The sequence below is a fragment of the Crocodylus siamensis genome, chromosome 15, assembly GCF_052110815.1.
Source record: "Crocodylus siamensis isolate JL-2025a chromosome 15, ASM5211081v1, whole genome shotgun sequence".
Lineage (NCBI taxonomy): Eukaryota > Metazoa > Chordata > Crocodylia > Crocodylidae > Crocodylus > Crocodylus siamensis.
In genome coordinates, this window is record NC_143409.1 from 25,255,412 (window position 1) to 25,278,308 (window position 22,897).

Genomic DNA, 22,897 nt, shown 5'->3' on the forward strand with positions numbered 1-22,897 from the left:
AGCTGTGTGAGCTGTTCCAGAACACACGTTTCTGCCTAAAAAACCCAGCAACAGCATTATTTAATGAATAATTTGAGTTGTATGTTCAAATACCTTTGGAGTTCAAAGCTGCACTTCAGAACATTAGCTTTCTGAACATGGGTCCCTTCAAGAAACTTTTGGCAGTTAAAAACATGTTCTGGAATGTAGTTTTACTGAATAAGGTCCTAACTGAGCCCAGAGACCAAGCACCTCTCAGGGAGAGGCACAGAGCTCAAACAGAATCACAGGTCTAGAACAGACCCTGCTGTTTTCATGTGCTACATACAAGAACTGGACAGCCACCAAATTGCTGTTGTATCGTTGTTGACCTATGAATGAGGACTCATAGATTCATAGATTGTAAGGCTAGACGGGAGCTCGGAAGAACATCGGGTCCAGCTCCTCTGCACCGAGCAGGAAAGACAACTGGGGTCAGGTGACCCAAGCAAGGTGACCATTCAATCTCCTCTTGAAGATTTCTGGTGTAGGCGCTTGCACCACCTATGGAGGGAGCTTATTCCAGAGTCTGGACATGCTGACTGTGAAGTTTTTCCTAATGTTGAACCTGAAATGGTCTTCCAGGAGTTTGTGGCCATTACTCTAGGTTTTCCCCAAGGGTGCCCTGATGAACAGTTGTTCATCGTGCCCTTGATGTAGCAGTAAGCTGCTACTAAGTCCCCGCTCAGCCTTCTCTTTTTTAGGCTGAAGAGTTCCAAGTCCCTCAGCATTTCCTCGTATGGCTTGCTGTGCAAGTGTTTGATCACGTGGGTGGCTCTTCTCTGGACTCTCTCAAGCATTTCCACTTCCTTGTTAAAGTGTGGTGCCCAGAACTGGATGCAGTACTCCAGTTGCAGTTTCACCAGTGCTGAGTAAAGCAGAAGAATCACCTCCTTGGTTGTGCTTGAGATGCATTGATTGATGCATGTCAGAGTATTATTTGCCTCATATTCATACTGTGGTCTATTATTACCCCAGGTCTTTTTCATCTGTGTTGCTGATCAGTTGGGTGCTGCCAAGCATGTAGGTGTATTGGGGATTGTTCATCCCCAGATGGAGCACTTTACTTTTCTCAACGATAAACTTCATCTGGTTCCAATCCACAGAACTTGCTAGTCTATCTAGGTCCGCCTGTATCTGCAGCTTATCTTCAAGCGTGACCATGCTTTCCCATAACTTGGTGTTGTCCAGGTGTTTGGCCAGTGAGCTCTTCACCCCCACATCCAAATCATTGATAAAGATGTTGAAAAGAACTGGACCAAGCACTGGCCACTTCTCCAAGATGACAAAGATCTGTTAATTAGAACTCTCTGGACCCTAACCACAGCCAGCTTTCTACCCACCTGTCATGCAGTTATGTCCACAATCCTCCAATTTTCTCGTGAGGATATCCTGGAATACCAGATAAAAGGCTTTTTGGAGGTCTAGGTATACAATGTCAACCTTCTCTCTCTTATCCAGGTGGAGATTTACCTGATCATAGAAGATGAGGTTAATAAGATAAAACCTGCCCATGACAAAACTATGCCAGCTTTCATTCAGAATCCTACCTTCTGCAAGCCTATCAGACATAGACTCCTTAATGAATTTTTCCAGGACTTTTCCTGTGATAGAAGTTAGGCTAATTGGCCTATAATTACCCATGTCCTCTCTCCTTCTTCTTGAAGTTGGGCACAACGTTGGCCCTCTTCCAGTCCTCAGGTACCTCTCCAGAGCACGACGAGTTTTGAAAGTTTCACCAGGGTTTCCACAATGACTTCAGCCAGCTCCTTCAGCTGGTCCTGCTAACTTGCATGTCTAATTTTTTCAACTGATCATGCACAAGTCCTACAGAAATAGTAGGAAGGCAGTCATTCCTACCGTGCCCATTCTGTACCCTACCTGGCATGATTTTCTCCTTGGCCCAGTGAAATACTGAAGCAAAGTAGTCATTCAGGAGTTCAGTTTTCTCCCGAGTGCCAGTAACCAGCTGTCCTGCGTTATTAAGCAGTGGCCCCACACTACTATTTGTTTTCCTCCTGTTCCCTACATACCTAAAGGACTTCTTGTTGTCCTTGATTCCAGTTGCTAATTTAAATTCAGTTGCCACCTTAGCCTTTCTAATTTGTTCCCTACAAGTGCAGGCCATTGTTGTAGTCCTCCTTGGGGACTGTCCCAAGCTTCCATTGCTCTTAAGCCTCTTTCTTCTTTAAAGACAACCGTGATTTCTCCATTTAGCCAGGAGGGATTCCCAGCCCTTCTGCTACTTTTCCTCTGCGTGGGAATGAACTTTCTTTGTGCTTCAAGAATCATGTCCTTAAAGAATGACCACTCTTCATGCACTCCTTTTTGCCTTCAGTCCCTGATCCCACAGCACTTCCCCTACTAGTCACCTGAGCTTGTTGAAATTTGCATTTTTGAAATCCCAAACTTCAACCCTGCTAATCTGTCTGCCTTTTGACTGAACATGATCGTTTCACAGTCACTGTCACCCAGGCTACCCACTATATTGAAGTTGGTTACCAGGTCATCTCCCTTGGCCAGGACCAAGTCTAGAAGAGCGTTACCTCTAGTTGGCTTATGCAACTCCTGAGTCAAGAAGAGCTCTTCGATGCAGGTCAGGAAGGAATGCAACTGATCCAACTTGGCCAAGTGTTCCTCCGAAGAGATGTCTGGATAATTGAAATCGCCCATGACAGCCATGTCCCACGCACATGTGGCCTCAGTCAGTTCGAGAGAACTCTAGATCAAACTCCTCCCTCTGGTTTGGTGGTCTGTAGTCTACAACTACAGTTAGGTCTCTGTCGCTACCCCCCCCTCCTCTCCCATGCCACAGTTTGACCTGGAGGGTTTCAACCGTTCTTCTTTGGACCCAATGTCAGCCTTCAAGGAGTACTGCTCCTTCATATAGAGAGCTACACCTCTACCTTTGTTTCCTATTTGGTTCCTTCTCACATGATTGGAGCATAGCCATAGAGAGCTACACCCTGCATAGGAGTCCCACCAGGTCTCTGTAATCCCTACTAGATCATAATGTCCACTGGAGAGTAGGAGGGCTAGCTCCTCCTGCTTGTTTCCCATGCTCCTGGCATTAGTGTACAGGCACCTGGAGCCTCCTATTGAGACCCTCAACTTCCTGTCACACTGGAGAACTATTCCATCAGCTCTTACAAAAGCGACTTTTCTAGTGTCCCTAGCTACAGAGCTTTCTTGTATGTCAGACCCCAGGCATGCTCCAGTCACTGTTTCCCCATCCCCGACTCCTAGCAACTTCATCATTCATCACTAGCAGACATGAGCCAACTCCATTTTCTGATGTTCTTTACATCCATCCAGAGGAAGGAATCGGGAATTGAACTGAAGAACATCTAAAAGAGATACATTTTGCTAAACCTATACATCTGTTTGGCCAGCTGGATGAAGAACAGAGTCACTGAAGCACAGCAGCCAAAATGATTACCATTTATTTTATTGCCTGTCATGAATTAGATAGGACTTGCACATTTCAGCAGTGTGGACTGATTGACTATGGAAAGAGGTGTTCATAAAACTAAAACTAAGAAATACAGTAACTATAGTATTAAGAACCAAATCCATAAAGGAACATGGGTACTTAATTCTAATCCTGAATTAGGCATGTAGGTTCCCTGCCTTGGAACAGGATCCCTAAACAAATATCCATGTTAAGCAGGGAGCCCCCTAAACTAGCCAACAGGAGGGCTGAGGACAATGATGTGCCTCAAGTACCACTCCTCTCTAGTACTTCAAAGCCTTACTCAGCTCACCCAGGAGGCATCTGCCTCCACTTGAGATTTCTAGCTATCTTTCTATTTGAGTCCTTTCTTTCAGAAGATGACTGAAGGAGACTTTTTATCTATAAGGTGACCATACATCCTGGTTTAACTATGACAATCCTGGATTTTGGAGGCCAGTCCCAGCCTGCTGGTGAGAATTAAAATAAGCATCCCAGGAACACAGGGGCACAGGGTGCAGTACACCAGGCAGGCACCACTGCTGCTCACCTGCCCAGTGCACCATGCCACCCTGCCTCCAGCTCTGCCTGGACTTGAGAGGAGGGGAAGGGTGTGGAGGCGAGTGTCCGAGACATCTCATCCTCCCATAGGTTACCCTGTTATCCAGAGCCTGTTTAATGTAAGATACATAAACAGCCTTTGATACAGAAACCAAATGAATGCCTAACCACTAGTCATGCTCTCTCTCACTTGTTCTCTGACATAATGAATCTAAGTAGTCCAAGCCAAGCAGAGTGGCTTAAACCAGAGAGAATGTCAGCCATCACACCATAACAGCATGATAGTTACAGCATAAAGTGCTTTCTTCACTTAATAAACAGCTTCTTCAAAGAACAAATGTACTGTTATGGCAAATATTAAAATGTCAAAACAAACAGGTGGCCACAACAAAACCAGTGTAATTTATCTAACAAATTTAACAAAACAAAAAACCCCACAAAAACAGTCACATCGATCTGTTAGACAAATACCAGTCATCTATCATGCAAGGTCACACTTTAATCTTTTTCTGGTTTGTAACAAGGCCTCACCACAGTCCTTGAGGCTCTTGTCATCACTGCAGCCAATCTTTGTATCTGTCATTTCTGGAATCAATTTCATCATCTTCACCCCAGGACCAGATAATTCTTTGACTTGATTCAGCCACAAAAACACCATCCCATACAGGCAGTAAATGCAAAAGTAAGGTTTTCAAGAGAGAAAATTATTCAATTTTGCTATATTAACCCCAGTAAATGTCTAACTTTCTTTACAGCCCATTGGTAGGATTACCATGAATAAAAACCTTGCAAAGCAGAATTTCTTCCCTCAGATTAGCTGCACTCATTTTTTCCAGCATTTCTCTGAATATTACATCGGAAAGGTATAATTCAGTCAGAGTGTGTTCATGCCTTTATGACTAGAAATCCTTTATCAGCACGCTGTATGTCAACATATGCTTTAGCTGAGACGTCAAGCTACATCTTGCTATTGTATATCAACTGTAATTATTCTTATCTTTAAAATATACAGATTTTGAAGAATTATCTCCAGTTTTGTTGTTCCCAATAAAGATCATCTGTCAAATTTGTTTTGCATAAGAAGACGACTTTAGACATACAAGGAACTACTTACTGAACAAGAAATCAGCCATAAAGTGGACTGTGTTAAGTATGTATTAAACAGAGACTATGGATTCTTATCACGTTACCGGGATTAGCTTCCCCTTTATTCCTATAGGTTTAATGTGCGTTTCTTGCTGTCCTACCACTGCTCCCCCACCCTGTCTCTTTCCCTCTCTCATCTTTTGCATTCTAAATTTCTCTCTCCTTTTACCCTGCTTTCTATATGCCCTTTCACAATGTCTGATGAAGTAAACTTGGGATCATGAAAGCATGTTCTCTATATGCATCTCAGTTAGTCTGTAAAGGTGCATATATCTACCCTGCCTTCTGACAGACTTCAGACCAACTGGCTAACTACCTCTCTCTCTGCAACTTACACATCCAATTAGGGATGAACCAACAGAGATTTTTAGGGCCGATGCCAATAGCTGATATTTAAGGAGGCACATTGGCCAATACCGATCCAATTTCCGATACCAGCTGGAAGCAGCTGTAAGTCCAGTGTAGTGGAAGGGGAGGGGGGCACAGATCAATGCCTCCTGCAGTGAGGGAGGGGATAGGGCAGGGAGGGGGCAGGGGCAGGGCTCTACCTTGGGGGTGGGGGGCTGCTCCAGGAGGGCATGGAGGGCATGTACCGCCCAGATCTGCGCTGGGTGGGACATGCAGCAGCTGGGGCTGCACAGGGATCTTCTTGGCAGGGGCTGGGCTTGGAGCAGGCACCAGCAGCACTGGGAGGATGCTGCATCCACCCCAGATTTCACTGCCGCTCCACTCCCAGTGCCACTGCCACCACCAGCTGCCCAAAGCAGCACCAGCTCAACACTCTGCCTTCACACGTGCCAAGAAGAGCTGGGGCTGCACTGAGCAGCTGGTGGTGCTGGGAGTGGAGCAGCGGTGAAATCTGGGGTGGATGCAGCCTGCCCCTGCCCTTGTCCCCTCCTTCACCACAGGGGGCATTGATCTGCCACCCCTCCATTCCCCTTCCCTCCCGCCACACCGGACATACCAGCTGGAGGAAGCTCTCCATACTGCCAGCTCTGCTCCTCGCTGCCTGAGTGCTGCGCTGCAGCTGCACACAGCACGGACATTTATTGGTCAAATTATTGGCCCTATTGGGCCGATATCCAATACAGCTAGTTTTCTTTACTGATCCAATACAGCCAGTATATCATTACTGATCCGATATCAGACCAATGCATCAGTGCACCTCGACATCCAATACAACTTTTACCAGACAATTTAAAATTTGGAATTTAACACACACAACATATTGATGTATCAATTCCAATACATGGTAATTTTCTACCTGAATTTTGCTCAAATCAGGAATAACGTAAAAAAATTAAATTACTATTTTCAACACAGCTTGCAGTACCAAGAAATTAACCACTACTTTAAGTGGTTCTGATAAGCTTCCCTGCTCACTATGTTATAAATAAGTGGTCAAGTATTTAAAGCTTTTATCTGAATACGACACTGATGATAAACTGAAGGAAGACGCGTCTACCCACTTAAATGACTCTTCAACACTTTAATATGATCTTCTCTGGCAAAATAATTGAGCACTAAATTGCAGCATAAATGGGTAAACGAAAGGTATTGTACCTTTGAATCAGCCTGGTTATGTGGCACACTTTCAAGTTCCACTTGTTACAGAGGTAATGACTTAATCTCCAAACAAGATGCCACCAGTTTGAATATTTGTACCAGCGTTAGCTGTTCTAAGATTAAACAGCCTTTGACCCCCTTCCTCCCCCCGCACCCAAAGAACAAGTAACTGGAATACAAAAAAGAAGGAACACAAATAGTGACACGTTGTTGCATATTAAGTTCTGTATTTCCATGTATGGAATACAGTAAAAGCAATTAGTCCATTGTAATAAATATAGAAAGCCTTTGAAATTACCATACCTTGTAAACATTACGGTGAATTAATCCCCCTTCACCAGTGGACAGAATGGCATAGCAAATTAGAAAAGCCCTGGGCCAATAAGGAAAATTGCCAATGAAGCTAATTATACCTTGAATTATTAGAGAAACAGGTAATTAAATCATCCCTCCCAGACGATAAAGGACAGGCATTATCTCAAATGAAATGTTGTATTCATTTATTTATTGACAATGTGTTTTGCATGATTACAAAATTGCAAGTATTGTCAAAATCTATAGGACAACTTGTTTCACATCCATTACCTCACATTTGTAATTGCAAATGGTACTGAGTTACTGACAAAACAGCTACTATTCAATAAAGGGTATTTTTCTTCAAATATTAGGCAGAGACAGGTTCCTTACCTTAAAATATGCAATCAAACATTTACAATACTTGGTGTTTCACAGGTGACAAAATACAGAAAAAGAGGGGAATTGGGCATGCATTTAAATCACCTTTTATTTCAGTGAATGCATATAAAAAGCAACTCAATAATGCAGATGTCCAATTCTGAATGTGGCAGTAGGGGATGGATGGATAGTCTACCACCAAAGAGGCAAGAACAGAAAATGTACAACTTTAGGAATCCTCGTCCATAGCCACCTCCTCTTGTAGCTTCTGTACCATTTTGTCCTCCAGCTGTTTTGCTTTGCCTTCAGAAATAAATAAACACAAGATCATTTTAAAATGTGGGTATAACTCCTCACAGCCCAGCTACTATGTGGGCAAAGCCTCCCTGGGCTATAGGCTGCAAACCCCTGGTCTAATACACAACTCAAGGGACAGATATTTGTTATACAACTTTATCACCACCTGTACATATTGAGGAATAGTTTTAATAAAAAGCAGAGCAGTTACTATGTATATGCAATAACTAAAACTAACCTAATTTTGGTATAATGCACTCAGCACCACAATGGAGATCTGTTACCCCTTGGTAATATAAACCAGAACTTCACATAAAAGCAGAAAGAAGAGTGTCATCTTTAAAAGATAAGCTGGTTCCTAGACCATGCCCAGAAAAATATTTTTAAATTCTCACAAACACTGTGTTTGAGGCCTAATGGCAATGCTCAGCACTATCATAATATTAAAAAAATCCAGGATTGATTACTAATCCTGCATTCTTTTGCTAGCAGGGCTGGGAGCACTGAAGCAACAACACAACAAGCCCTTGGGAAAAGGGAATATTACACATTGTTATGCCACACTCCTTTGTTAAAAGAAACAGAACTGGGAGACCACTGCTTATTCCTTCAGATCTAACAGAATTCTTTCCCTAATAAAAAAGACCTCAAGTGTGGATAAAATAGTTAAAAAAAAAAAAACAGGCAAAACTACTGTTCCTATTTATACACATGTATTAAACTACACACTGCAAGTGAGCTGTAAGGCAGAAGTCAATGTGCTCTAACGAACAGTGTAACATACTTCACATTTCCTTGTTTGAAATGGTTATAACGCTATTTTTTTAAATTTGTCACATGAACATGCAATAAGATTAATTTACCAACAGCTTTTATCAAGCAATATTTGACGAGTTATTTTGAGCTACTCTCCATTTTATATATGCATCCCAAATAACCTTGAGTTTACACTTGCTTAGCTACCCAATTTGCACACAGCTATGTGGACAAAAAGGAGCTCATTTGAAAATGTGCCCTAAAACAACATTTAAAAAAAATAGCAGCTCACTAGAACTACCTTATATAATACAATTTACCAGCACCGTTTAAGACATAGAACTGTTTATAGTAAGGAATTAGGATCAGAAGAAAAATATTTGCAAGTCAATTTGAAAAAAAAAGTTTTACTTACAAATAGGGAGTACAAATTTCTTATCTGTCCAACTTTCAGCTATAGTTTGGTTTCACTGTCTACTAATTTAACTACCACACATTGGGACATACAACTTTAATAAACTATTTACCTGAATCCAAGATTACCCTGAATTTAAGACAATACCCCAATAATTATATTCTATACATAGGAAATTTATAATTTTTTTTTTTATAATTTCTATGTATAGAATCTAATTATTGGAATCTAATCATCTTAAATTTATCTCCCCACCACTACCTTGGGGAAAGCAATAGTAGAGGACAGGCAGTGGGGGATGCAGGGGCTGGTCAAGCAACTTTTCCTTTGCTGCCTTCCCTGCCACCCCTCCAACACACACACACATACAACCTAGGGCCCTCTGCAGCCTCACAGTTTTTTTTTGGTGTGGGCATACAACAAAATGATGCAAGGTGATAGTGAACTAGTGTAAGAGCAGCACAGGGCAAAAAGGTAATGATTACATACTGGGAAATTATGTACCCACACAATGTTGCACATAAAAGGTATGACTGCACATAACCACATAATTTTCTATAATTTAACCACAGCAGGCTCTGTGCCTTCACCTCTGTGGGGTTCCTGGCACTCCATCTGGAAACCCCATGATGTAGAAGCACAGAGCTGTGCTACTGGACAGCTAGGTAAGTGGGAAGGAGAGTTCCTGCCTGCGGGGGAGTGGGTGAGGGTGGCGCAGCACACACGGTGAGGTTTGAGGGTAGACATGGGGGTGTGTGGGTGGGTGTGGGTCACACGTTATCAGGCTGGCCCGCTCCATGCTTGCACATGGGGTTTCCAGCACTCCAGCAGGAAGCCATATGTGGAGGCAAGCAGGAGCCTGTCCAGCCCAATGGCACGCAATTCTGTGCCTCCATGTGCAGCTTCCTGTTGGAGCACTGGAAGGCCCACACGGAGGGCCAGCCCAGCCTGATGGCATGTGGACCGAGAGCCATGCGCCACTGGGCTGGGCAGGAAGCTGCACATGGAGGAATGCACCACTGGGCCAGGCAGGCTCCTGCTTGCCTCCACATGCGGCTTCCTGCTGGAGTGCTGGAAGCCCCATATCGAGGCACAGAGCTCGTCCAGCCCAAAGGTGCACAGCTCCCGTTCCATGCACCATCAGGCCAGGCTGGCTGGCTCCACGCCTCCATGCAGATCTTTTAGCACTCCAGCAGAAACCTGCACATGAAGGCAGAGAGCCTACACAGCCCGATGGTGCGCAGCTCCTGGCTGCAGTGCCACAAGCCTCATGTGCTGGCATGGAGCCAGCCCAGTATGGTTCAAAGGCGTGCACTAGCAGGCTGGGCCAGCTCCATGCCAGCACACGCAGGCCGTGGGATTCACCCACAGGCAAGCACCACCAGGGGCTCTGCCTGCCATGGCCATGAGCACCCCAAGGGCCTGCTGCTACCCACACCTACCCACAAACCCCCTACACCTCCCCAAACCCTTCCATACCCCCCAGACTTGCCCACACTCTTCACAAACCCCAGATACTACCATATCACACACTCCCCAAGAATCCCACATCTACAAACACACACCCTACATTCCTTCACATCCCCCCACAAACACCATACACCCACCTTCACAAATCCCCCCTACACACACATGCACCCCACACCTAACCCTAACCATACAAAGTACCTGCACATATTTCTAAAGGTTATATTTAGTTTAACTTGTAAAAAACAAAGTTATTTTGCATAATTTTGAGTTTTTCTGCACATAATTGGGGTGTAAATGATATCTGGTAAGGAGGAAAGTTGGCTGCTGTGTTTTAATGACTGCTTTCTGTATGCAAAAAGCTAAACTGATCTACAGGTTTAGGAAAACTATAGACCTGGGAAAGCAGTTTGATTAGTTTATATATCTTTCTGAATTGGGAAATCACTAGATTCCTAAAGCAATTTCTTTCAGTAAAAATATATATAAAATGGTGATGGGATCCAAAACTTTTGAATGTAGAACCCCCCAGCAGCGATTTTCCCAGTCAGGAACATGAAGATCAAGTATGAAGGGGCCATAAACACTCCTGCCTCTCTCTGTCTCTGGGAGGATCATTAAGTAATGAATATTGCTCATAGAATTATACACAAACCACTCTGCCAGCAAACCGACAAAACCAGCTCTTACCTGCATGAGGAGCACGGAGAAGGTGGATGTTTTGCTTGACTTCCTTGATATCTTGCACTTTCTGCAACTCTTTGCTCTTTTTCAACCTATAGGAAAATGAGTTTGTTGTTTATTAGATTATCTGCTAAATGAAAAGTATGTTTTATAATAATTTGTATACCTGGCATGTTTTGAATCTCAGCAAAACTTTATAGTTCATCTTTTAGGATTTTATGGGAAACAATAAACGAGAGAGAGAGAATCAACAGAACAACAGGGTTTCTACCCTCTGCCAAAGTTTCAGAATACAGCTTCTACTGTAAGTCAGCATGGACGGTCAACATTATGCAGACTTGTTTGTCCCATTTCAAACTAACGTGTTACAAAAGACCTTGTTCTACATTTGTGTGTAGGAAGCAATTACCTATTTACATTTTTTAAGCATCATTTCTTTCAAGTAAGAGAATTTTTTTCACTTAACACCTGTTCAATACAACATGGCCTGGATCTCTCAGTACTACTGCAACAAATCTTCATCCTACTCACCTGTTCATGATAAATTTAGCTTGGCGTTTTTGTTTGATCTCTTCCACTCTCTTCATTGCATCAACTACAACAAAGCAAAAACATTTCTAAACATATTTTACCTGCATATGGTTTAATAATTCATTATTAAAACTGTGAAATAATTTGAACCAAACTCTTTTTAAAGAGTTTTTATGGTAATGTAATATATGCAGCCCCAAGAATGGAAACCGTATCTAATGCCATTTGTGCACAAGGAAAGAAGTTGTGTCTTCTACAGGACATGGCCATCATTAAAAGCCAGTTTGATGCTCCTTATTATTCTCCAACTACCTTTTACAATAAGTTTAAACAGAACTACTAACCCACAGTTCCACCAGTCCCTCTCAAAAATTTGGTCATGTTAAAAAAATCATGAAATGAAAATCCCTGATATAAAGGAATATTAGCAATTGGAGGCACTGAACAATTTTTTAACAAAATTCATTTCTATTTCTTCTATTTTATGAACAAGAATGTTTGCTTATGCTTACTGAGATTTATAAATGACTGATTTAGACCCACGTTGATTGACAGTGCTATAACTACAGTAGGCAGGGCAGACATAGCAATAAACTCTACAGGACAAACATGCTGTCATATTAACCTATTACTTTTTATTGCAAACATGCAAAGACAACTAAAGCATCATGCTGAGGTATTTATATATGTAACAAAATAACAGATTAAAGTAATAACTCCTTTTCTGAAAGCAGAAAAATCAATAATCCCTTTATACTGGGAGTGGAAATTGCATGGCAAAAAAAATTTGCTACTTATTCAAAAACCAAGCATTATTTAGTAGTACAGATGCACAATTTAAAAAAAACCCTTTAATTTGGAGGCTGAAGGTTCCTATTACTTGCCAAAAACTAATTATAAGTATGTGATCAAGGTTTCAAGAAACCTTCTGAAAACTATGCATGGAAAGAACTCTTTCGTACCTGCCTTATAGAAAAAGTTGGCATTTCTAAAATGACTTACCAGTCTTGCTCCACAGCTCTCTCTGGTATTTGACTGGTTCGTTTCTACGTTTTTCAAACTCAAATGAATTATCCTGAATTAAACGAGATAAGTTTACACAGCTTGTATTTAGAAGCATTAGATGGATGATACACAGACCTCCTCTACATATCGCACATTGCACAATTACCTCAAGACATGCCACGTGCAAAATAAAAAGTTCCAATCAGCTATAAAGTCAGACCTCAAAAATATGTACTAACTTTATAGCTCTTTGCTATCAAGCTTTAATTTGCACGTGTAGCAGGGCCTCCCTTGTGGCTGCAAAACCCCAACAGCTGACAGGGCTCCCAGCCACAGGGGTGCACCATGTACAGCATGAAACACCCAAGACCTGAGGATCTCGGCTGCTGTGATCCCAAAGCCTTGGGGGTACATAAAACACCCAGGGCCACACACACAGCTGGGACTAAGTGTCCCTGCACCTGAACTGAGAGTTTCTCCTAGGAGAGGGAAACAAACATGTTCTCCTCCAAGAGAAGCCACAGAAGAGTCCTGCAGATCTCAGGGTGCTTTGCTCCTGAACCACCTCCTGTCCCCCAACCACCACCACGAGACTCTGCTATTTGGGCTGGACTCTACTGCTCCCGTTGAGCAGAAAACAGAGTATGCCCTCCTCCCCCCCGCTTCACAATCCCCCATATTGTCTGCAGGCAGACCAACTGACCCTGAGCAGTCTGAGTCAGCCAATCAGGGCTGCTCTGCGCTGATGCCACTTGTCCCCAAGCAGACTGAGGGAGCTTGCAGAGCATGCTTACATGTGTGCACAGCAGCTCCCTGACTGCAGTGTCAGCACTGTAACCTCCTGGCTCTTCAGGGGCTCAGTATTCAAATGCATGTGCAGGGGTAAAGGGCTACAAGACTCTTTTGGCTGGGCAGTGGGAAACAGTGGAAGAAGATTGGAAATATAGAAAGAGGAGACAGACAATTGTAGATGGATTGACTCCTGGAGAGAGATTTCTTCCCAACTCAACTGAGTAGTAGTTGCTTTATACCCTGAACAGAAAAGTCCAAAGGCTGCCTAATGCCTACCGGGCACGTCATTTGGGTATACCAACTCCTAGAGCTGATGGCCCAAGACAAGTCCGTTCAGGTTTTCCTTCTACCAGAAAAACAAACCCAGGAGAATTCTTCCAGATTATCTGAATGTACCTACGCAAATAGACTATATCCACCAAGGCAGTGCATGGACACTTACCCTCACAGTGGACTGTCTAAAGACACGCAGAGAACCACTACCAAAGTACTTCCTGGGCTTTTATCCTCTCACTTTCCATTCTTGTATGAGAAGACAAATGCCCAAACACCACTTCTATGTGTTCTTATACAAGCAACCATCATTCACAGTTTTTGCTAAGAAATCTTTCCAAGAATCAGTTTTGAAAAACGGAGGCTGAAGAAACAATGTTTTTATTCTGTGTGCTGAAACTGCAGTGCTAAGCTGTAAATAGAATAGCGGAGTTTAAAGGATTGCTGTATCTCAACATCGTCATTTGATTAAGTACCTCAGCAGCAGGAAAAAAGAATGCAGTGCTAAAGGCTAAGCCATTGTGTCCTGGCGCTCACTCTCTCGCTCAGTACCAAACAATCTAGGAGACTAGCACAGTCTACACACGTGTGCGCACACATACACACACACAATATTTAGAAGTATGAGAGAAATACAGGAAACCTATAGGCACAGACAGAAGTGATAATTTTTGCCCAATCTGGGCCCTGAAAGTGCTCTACAAATAGAAGTGCATGGCTAGAGAGTGCTTCAAAGACAGCTGATCCTGCAAAAATCTGAACCCTCACTGCATAAGGTTCAGGCAAAAATGCTCTAAAATGGAGCACCCTCAGTAACTTCTGTCTGCACTGCCTCTCAGCCCCAGCACTATTTTCACAATGGGAGGAGGGTAAGAGCAGATGGCGTTTGATCTGGGATTTCTTCAGCCAGTGCTGGAGGGTGAGGCAAGGCAGGGGGGCACGCTCCAATCCACCCACCCCACCCTCCAGCACCAGCTGGGAAACTCCCAGAACAAGCTCTCTCCACTCCCTTTCTTTCTTTGATGTGGTAGGATAAGTGTTTTTTTGAGTGTGGTTAGTTCTACCTATAAAACAGATCACAGTAATAAGTTAGTAAATGTTTCTCTGTACCAGTGCCACAATTTCTTACTTAGACAGTACAAGAAAGAGACTATTCTCAACCTATAATGCCTTTCAGCCAATGATAGGAAAGTACGCTACACAAAAATTAAGGCTCACAAAATCCTTGCAGCTGAAAAATAGCCCTTGTAATCAATCAATCTGTGAAACAGGAGAATGAAAGAAATGCCAAGATTCATTTAGGACTGAGCACAACACTTTTCAGAGTAGCCCTGAATGGCACCAATTAGAAAAGAACTACATCAACAACTTAGTTGTCAGTTCACTGATCAAACTGATCAAATCAAAACCGAAAATTTCTTTGGTTTTCCATTATTACAAAAATCTAGAGGTGCTCAAAACCTTTCTGGATAAAACATTTTATTTTGTCTGAGTGTAAAACTAAAATTACATTAGAACTATTTCAAGAGGAAAAATTGTAGCTTTGATGTAAAAAGCTGTCCATGCAACAGGAATTCACAAAAGGTTTATGTCAACGTATTTTGGTGGGGAAAATAATTTTGTAAATTTTTTTTGGGGGGGGGGGGGGGGAGAACCGGGGGGGTTGCTTGGTGGTATACTGATATAAGCAATTTAATGATGTCGGTCATCGCCAACCTGTGAAAGAGGTTTGGACCTAAGATCTCAGACAAGCTGGCTAACCTCCCACCAGAAAAGAAAAATAGCACAAAAAAGCCTCATCTTTGTACAGCAGCAAGAAATCCCTAGAGCACCCAGTCATGCATTAGTAAAAAGGAGTTAAACTCTTGCCCATATGCACAAAGTGCCTGCCAAAGGCTCTCAGCCCCCGCAAGAGGGCTCCTTAAGGGATATAGCCCACAACTGAGCAACGCTGGTATGCATTCAGCAGTTCTGGATTTCAGTATTTTGACAGCTAACAGCACCGCTCATTTGCTGTAAGTATTCTGGCTGCCTGAAACAAAGGGCAACTTTGAACTGAAAAATGGCAGCATCTCACTGGCAATACCGAAAGCAGCTATATACCAGTAGACAGTGTTCAATGCAGTACATTGCACTGCAGCTTGTTATGTAAAACTACAGACGTACAGCTCTTCACACATTCCATTTGGGTTTGTTTTCCATGTTAATAGGAAACCTGAAGATCCAAGTATTATTCTCATCTTGCTGTTTTTCAAAGATACAAAACAATCGCCTGTATCTTTTGCCTGTACTTGATAGTTTTCACTTTGTCTAAAAATCTTTAGTTTGCTTCTTTCTTTTCTTTACACCTAGAGTTTTGGCTCCTAAAATAGAATATGATCAAGCATAAAATGGTATGTGGGACCTTAGACAAGATGAAAATAGATTAAATCAGTGAGAGCAACTTTTTTGGAGGTATGCCACAAATTAACCCTGCACCCTCCCCACGTGCCACCATGATGGTCTTCCTCTGCTTTCTGCTCCCTACTCTGGGCTCCCTGCCTGATCTCCTGCTCTGCTTGCTTCTTCCTGCCCTCCCGCCCCATCCCCTCCCTGATCTGCTGCATGCCACACAGAAGCTGCCTGTGCCATTTGTGGCATCTGTGTTACAGGTGGCCACCTGCAGACTAAACTAAGATCTTCAGACCATTCTTTCTATACCAAAAAAAAAAAAAAATCAAATAACCTGTAAATCAGGCAAGTACCGCATACAGCCACTTCAAGATCACAAGGAAGTACTACAAGTCAGCTTCTATCTGGTTTTAAACAGGAATTCATGTCACCTGTGTCAACTCTGCTACACAAATGGCCACAACAAATCAACAGGGTACTAAATTTTCTAAGATGTAATGAATATCTGCAACTGAGATGCACAGCAGGTGGATAAAGGTCCAGACTGCTGGCTCATGCCAGCAGACAGATCTTATTAGCTTCAAACAGGATGAGATGTTGGAGCATCTGAGCACAAGACACAGGGAGCTACAACAATGGTGATCGTACAGAGGGGCCTTGCAAATAGCATGATCTGGAAAGTTCAAGCAAAGGCTTACAATGCCGTTTTAATAACAAGTCACATTTCAGAAAAAGGGGTAAATAACTTGAGTATATTCAGTGTGTTTAACTCAGTTGCTTTCAAATTTTTTGGGACTCAAGGTACCCCTCCACAGCTTTTGTGAATTGAATGGCACTCAATTGCCAAAAACTAGTTTACAGATTACAGAGCTTATTTCCTTGCAGATGAGCCTGGCAGTGGGGATGGGGAATCATCCAGACAGGGACAAGCCTGAGCCTACTCCTATCTGCTTATCTCTTTACATGAAGCTTAATTCCTCACATCTCACAGCACCCTTCAAAAGACTTGGTGTCACCATTGGTGAGAATAGATGGTTTAACTGTTCAAAATAGAGAACAGAGCCCATTTCGAGAACATAATATTTATAATTACAGAAGTCTACTCAGAGAGGATCTCCCACAAGCCGTATTTTGAAAAAATTAAGACTAACTAGAAAAAAATTCCTGTGTTTCCATATGGTCTCTGACATAATACTCATTAAAAGGACACATTTAGATCTATTAAAAAAAACTTACAATACCCCACATCTATGTGAGATCTTTTTTATAAAGGTAATGCCAAAGAGCAAGTTACTCTGGCTAAATCTGAAACCAAAAGAAAAAAAACATGTAAAATGCTAATTAACGACTAGGCCCAACAGCCACAATAAAATCATGCTCTTGGCAGCTGGCCCGATAATATCCAGGAAATTTCCAGAGACAGTATTAGAACATTAACAGTGTCCAAACAGTATTGTATTGTTTTTCTGTTAATAAAAGCCAATTAAAAACTAGCTCAGGACTGCCCTAACTACATAATATATTTATATTATATAATTTTTTTCTCACTCCTAATTCTTTAAGCATATAATTCTTTTTAAAGTGCATTTCATGCTTTGAAATGGTCCATGTGGTGGGAAGACTTTCCTCATAAATCCTCTTCCCATATGGAAAGGTCAAAGCATCTTATAGATACAGAGTAAATCCACAACATTTATAGTAGTCGGTTAATACTGCTTTCATTACTGGAAAATCAGTTTGTGATGCTAAATGTTAACAACAAATTGGTATGCTTGGTTAGTTTGATCCATCTACCTCCACGAGTAACCACTCAAAAGTTACCAATTACAGCCGTAACCAAGAAAACAGTAATGGGTAATTTTGTGATTTGTGAACCTGATTTAACCAGCTAGTTAAATCATCATTTCCATTCCCAAGATGCAGATACAGTTTAATTATTAAGTTTTCACTCTAAGTCAGTAGTTCTCAACTTTTTCAGGGTCAAGACACCCACCACTTTTCTGAATGAGGTATTACCCCTGGCTGAGAACCACTGTTGGTGCTTCCAGAAAGGGCTATGGAACCATGATGAAACTGCTCCATGCTGCAAAGCCAGCCCAGAAAGGGCTATGCCACTTCCATGCTCCTTCCATTTTATGGTTCTCATCAGCCTAAGGTAGGCAGAAGCTGCCTTATGCTGTGCAGCTTTCTGGTCCAGCACACCCCCAACACTCCTCTCAGAAACAGAAGTAGACAGGAGGACTACCTTGCTTTAGTCTGATTAGAGAGCCCTAATGCAGGGGAGTGTGTGGGGCAGTTTTACCTACTGGGTCTGTTCTGAGGTTACTTCTGGGCAGTGGAAAAATATCTTTTTCATGGGCCCAGTGACTTTAGGCCTTTTTCCCTTGCTTGGAAAGAGTTGCTCTGAAAAGGAAGAAACCCAAGAAAAAAAAAAAACTGTCAAGTGGATCCCCTTTTGCCTTCCTGCTGAACACAGTTTAGAGGATTTATAAACAGAAGACCCAATGCAAATTCAAAGATCTGCTAGATAAACTTGGGCCAAACATCTCCAAATTGAAGTTAATCCACGTGCCAATACCAGTGATACCAGTGATTCGAGACAATGTGCATAATCTTGGCTTTTGTATTATTGTAGTAATGCAGTCAGTAAAATCAGACACATCTTAACACGGATATTGTACAAAAAGCTTAAATAGTTTATGACCGAAGTAAAATTTGGGAGGGTGAAGGACAGCTATCTTTATAGCATCAAAGAAAAACTTGCCTCATTTGTGCCCTATTAGCAAGAAAAACAGAAAGCCCAAGCTATACCGTATTTTTCGGACCATAAGACGCACCGGACCATAAGACGCACCCCTCCTGGAGCCTCAGTCTCCGCGGCAGCGAGTCCCTCCTTCAGACTCCTGCCCCGTCTGTTCCGGCCGGCCATTTTTATTGCCGGCTCCCGGCCACCGGCACAGGCGCCGGCTTCTGGTCTAAACAAGCGGCGGATGTCCCGCTCGGGCTCCACCGCCTCCGCGGGCAAGCTCCGCCCCGTCTCCCCGGGACACACACCTTCGGACCATAAGACGCACCCTCGTTTTCCCCCCACTTTTGGGGGGGAAAAAGTGCGTCTTATGGTCCGAAAAATACGGTATTTTCAAAGTGCTGGTTTGGTACTCCCTGCCTGTGGGGTCAGGGAAGCACTTGCACAGGGTGAGCTGGCTGATCAAGATACCTGAAGCACAGCATGTGCCTGACATTTCATGCTACTTTAATCTGTAGTTGGAATTTAAAAAAAACAGACTAGCCTTTGTAATTTACAGTGTAGTGTGAATTACTAAATAGTACACACATTCTTACCACTGTTAATTCTTTGCCAGCTGCTTTCCGAAAGGCTTTGGTCCATCTGACCTTCCTGGGATTTCGCTTCTTTTTAAAGTTTTTGTGGCATTTTGATTTGCAGAATCTAAAAACCTACAAGTAGATAAAACAAAAAAAATCTGAACTCAAAGAATGTTGATTTCTACATAATTCAAAATAAATCTGATGTTATATCTTAATTACGTTACTAGAGTGGTACTACTCATGACAAATTAAAAGATTACTATTTCCATTATATTACCCTTATGAGAAGAACCAAATTAATAACAGGCTAAAATTATGAAGTACAGCACATAGAACTAACTTCCCTGGAAATTACACCCCAATAAATAGCCAAAGCTGTTTAGTCCAAAGCCAAACATGAAAGACTTCCTAAAAGCTTAATGCAGTCTTCACGCTCATTCAGTCTTTGGCTTTCCTGGTAAGTCTGCTAATGAGGCTACCCATCAAGTATGTGAAACATAAGATTAAGGTTTTCCCAAATGTGGATAGCTACTAAATAAACTCATTTCTTGTATACATATCCCTTCTTACAACATAATAATAAAGCTCCTATGAACCTAACAAGGTACCTAAACAGAAATCAGGGCAGAGTGACACCTTGTAAGAGCTCTCCTAATCCACGTGCACCAACCTCCATTCATTGTAAATCACAAAATAAAGTCAAAATTCAAGTCACAGAGATTGTCAGACCAGCCTCTTCTGTAAAAAGTGGTCTGGGAAGGTTTGTATACTTACTTTTTGTTTAGAGATGAGAAAACAACAAAAATCTGATTCATGATTTTAGAAACTGGCATTTATCAAAATGGTTAATTCTAAAATTGTATTTTACATTCCACTTTGCACTGACTTATACAAGTGAGGAAAACTGCTCTGCTAATTTCATTTTAAATGCAGCAATTAAGCATATACAATTACTCATCCTCATAACTTTGAAAACCAAATTTTATTTTTGACTTTGCAGTATAATCTACCAAATACTAGGGCATGGTTCACTAAGCTGTCTCTGCACTACAGACTTTTACTGGTACACCTATTTCAAGTATATGGCATGACCCCTGACCATTTAGTTGTACTGGCTGAAGTCCATGGTAAAGAGACAATTATACTAGCATAGCTACATCCAGACTAGGAATGCTTTACTGGAATAGTCTAATAGTAAAGCACACCTAATATAGACATGATGTAAGCTTCCCTTACCACTTAACAGAAAAAAGAGTATTTATGGACTAAACTAAGCATATGTAGAGTAATAAATAGACTATTTAATCTTCAGTAAGGCATCTAATTTCAGAGTCATGCATACAATGCACATAGCTTCACTGGAAGTTTGACTAAAAATACTAAATCAATATAATAGGCTGGTTGTTCCCTGCACAACTCTCACACATACATATTTCTGAGAGTGATTAAGCAATAATTTTGTTACACAGTAATGAATAGGCTACCCTCCAGTGTACCAAACATCATGGAAAATAAGGTTAATATCTAGATATGTGAATTAGTATAAAGTTATACTGTATATTGTGTTATAGAATAGAATAATATATACTATAGATAAATATCTTCTGAGATGATGGCATTGTGAACTTGATATTGCAGAAAAAAAGTTTCAAAACATTATTTGTGTTTTTATTTTACAAAAAGATATTTTCGTTATTTTTTTTTTTTTTTACAGTATCCTCAGTATCAATAAGGCAGGAGTGTTCACAAATATATACAATCAATTCTAAACAAGCAGCTGGTTGGAAAATTGGGATATACAGTTAAGTGAATTATCCCCGCAGCAATATTTACAAAACCAAAACTGTTCTGCAAACAATTTTCTATATCTGGATGTAGTGCTTTTCCAACAGGGTAAAATTCTATCTGCACAGCACAAAAATCTCCAAGTTCTACTATATATAGACACAGGGCATAAACAGACATAACAAGGGTTGCACTATCAAAAATACCAGTACATGCTGTTAGACTGCAACTGTTCTGCCTCTAGGGCTGAATCCAAGATTCAATCATTTAAAAATCAGTATCCTAATCAATAGGAATTAAAGGAACTCTCTCCAGTATCTCCTACTACTGTAAACTTGGAATCTAAATACATCACAAGAACACTAAAAGTGGTTATCAGTGTTAGTCTGAAATCAGACAGAGGGGGTAGGGCAGGGTGGCATCTTAGAGACAAAATAGGTAGATGCCTACTGCATCTTAGAGATGAAGTAGGTGGATGCCTACAAAAACTCATGCCTCTCTGAACCAGTTAGTCTCTAGGGGCATTACACTTGCCAGGAAGCACTGGACAGACAGACACATGCACACACTTTTAATTAGCAAGCTGCACCAATTAAAAGTGCCTGATCATCACATCTATCAGTCTCCACACTGAAAAAATGACAGCAGGGCGCTTTGAACTAAAGCTTGTTTGATGAGCTATAGTTCCATTTTCAGCATGGGGATGCTGATACACCTGACACTACAGTCTGCCAGAGTGCATTCATTTCCACACTCCAACAGACTTGGCTGATTTGAGTCTGTCTGACACACTGGACTTCCAGGCTCCCTGCATGTGTACAGGAGCCCCAGGGTGGCCTTCCTTACTTTCAGCCAAAGAATGCTAGAGTCAAGGGGGTCCTGCTGCCGGTTCAAGGCCATCAGCAAGAGCCCACACCTTCAGGACACCAAAAAATATACTGACTTCATGTTATCCGAATTAGGTTTTTTTAATCAAGCCAGCCAGCCTGCCCTCCTGATGCAGCCATGCAGGTGATGTAGCACCCTTACTTTTGGCTTAAACATTCGTCTCTGACTGTAGTCATACATTGTTGTCCACTACCTCCACCCCCACAAAATATCTGCAATTCATGTTCACAATCTGGGATTATTCTCTCTCTAAATTTCTCTCCCCCAGGGTCTGCGGCTCAGAAAACACTCCCGAGCGCAGCTACAGTGAACTTCCACTTGCGGATCCGCACAACGAGATCAATGGCCCAGAGGCCCAGTGCAGTATCGTCAGCTGCTCTGACGAAGGTGGAGGGGACGGGGCGGGAAGAAAACGGGCGTTTTGGAAGCGGGCGCGCACCAGGCTTAGCAGGCCGCCGCCGCCGGCGGCGGCGGCTCAGAGGTAAGGAAGGGCGAGAAAACCCGGCCGGGGCGGCGGCTCTGGCGCTGGCAGATGACAACGGCCTCGGGACCACGAGCACTAAAGCACGGGCCGCCGAGACCTGCCTTGTGCGACGCGGAGCCGCTCCGGCCTGACACGCGGCGGCTCCCGTTGTGCGCCACGGGCCGCGGAAATGCAGCAGCCGCCCAACAAGGCCCCGCCCCCCTTTCCCCGGCCCGGCAGCGAGGGGCACCTTGCAGTCGTTGCGCACGAACATGACGCCGTGTCCCGGGTAGACCGGCCCCGAGCAGAAGTAGCAGCGCTCCACGCGCATCGCGCCGACCTCGTCGCCCGCCGGAAGTGATGGACCCCGCCGGAAGCGTCACTCGCGGCCCCGCGTCTCCTGCCA

General features: G+C 42.7%; 1 protein-coding gene across 1 annotated transcript; it reads right to left on the reverse strand.

Moving 5' to 3' along the window:
* Positions 1-7,227: 7,227 nt before the first annotated feature.
* On the reverse strand, positions 7,228-22,897 carry RSL24D1 (ribosomal L24 domain containing 1). Its single transcript, XM_090029235.1, has 6 exons — positions 22,742-22,897; positions 19,371-19,484; positions 12,570-12,642; positions 11,568-11,631; positions 11,043-11,128; positions 7,228-7,720 (listed from the first exon to the last, which is right to left on the reverse strand). Exons 1-6 carry the CDS (start codon positions 22,820-22,822, stop codon positions 7,647-7,649), a joined length of 492 nt encoding a protein of 163 aa, XP_089885361.1. The 5' UTR covers positions 22,823-22,897; the 3' UTR covers positions 7,228-7,646.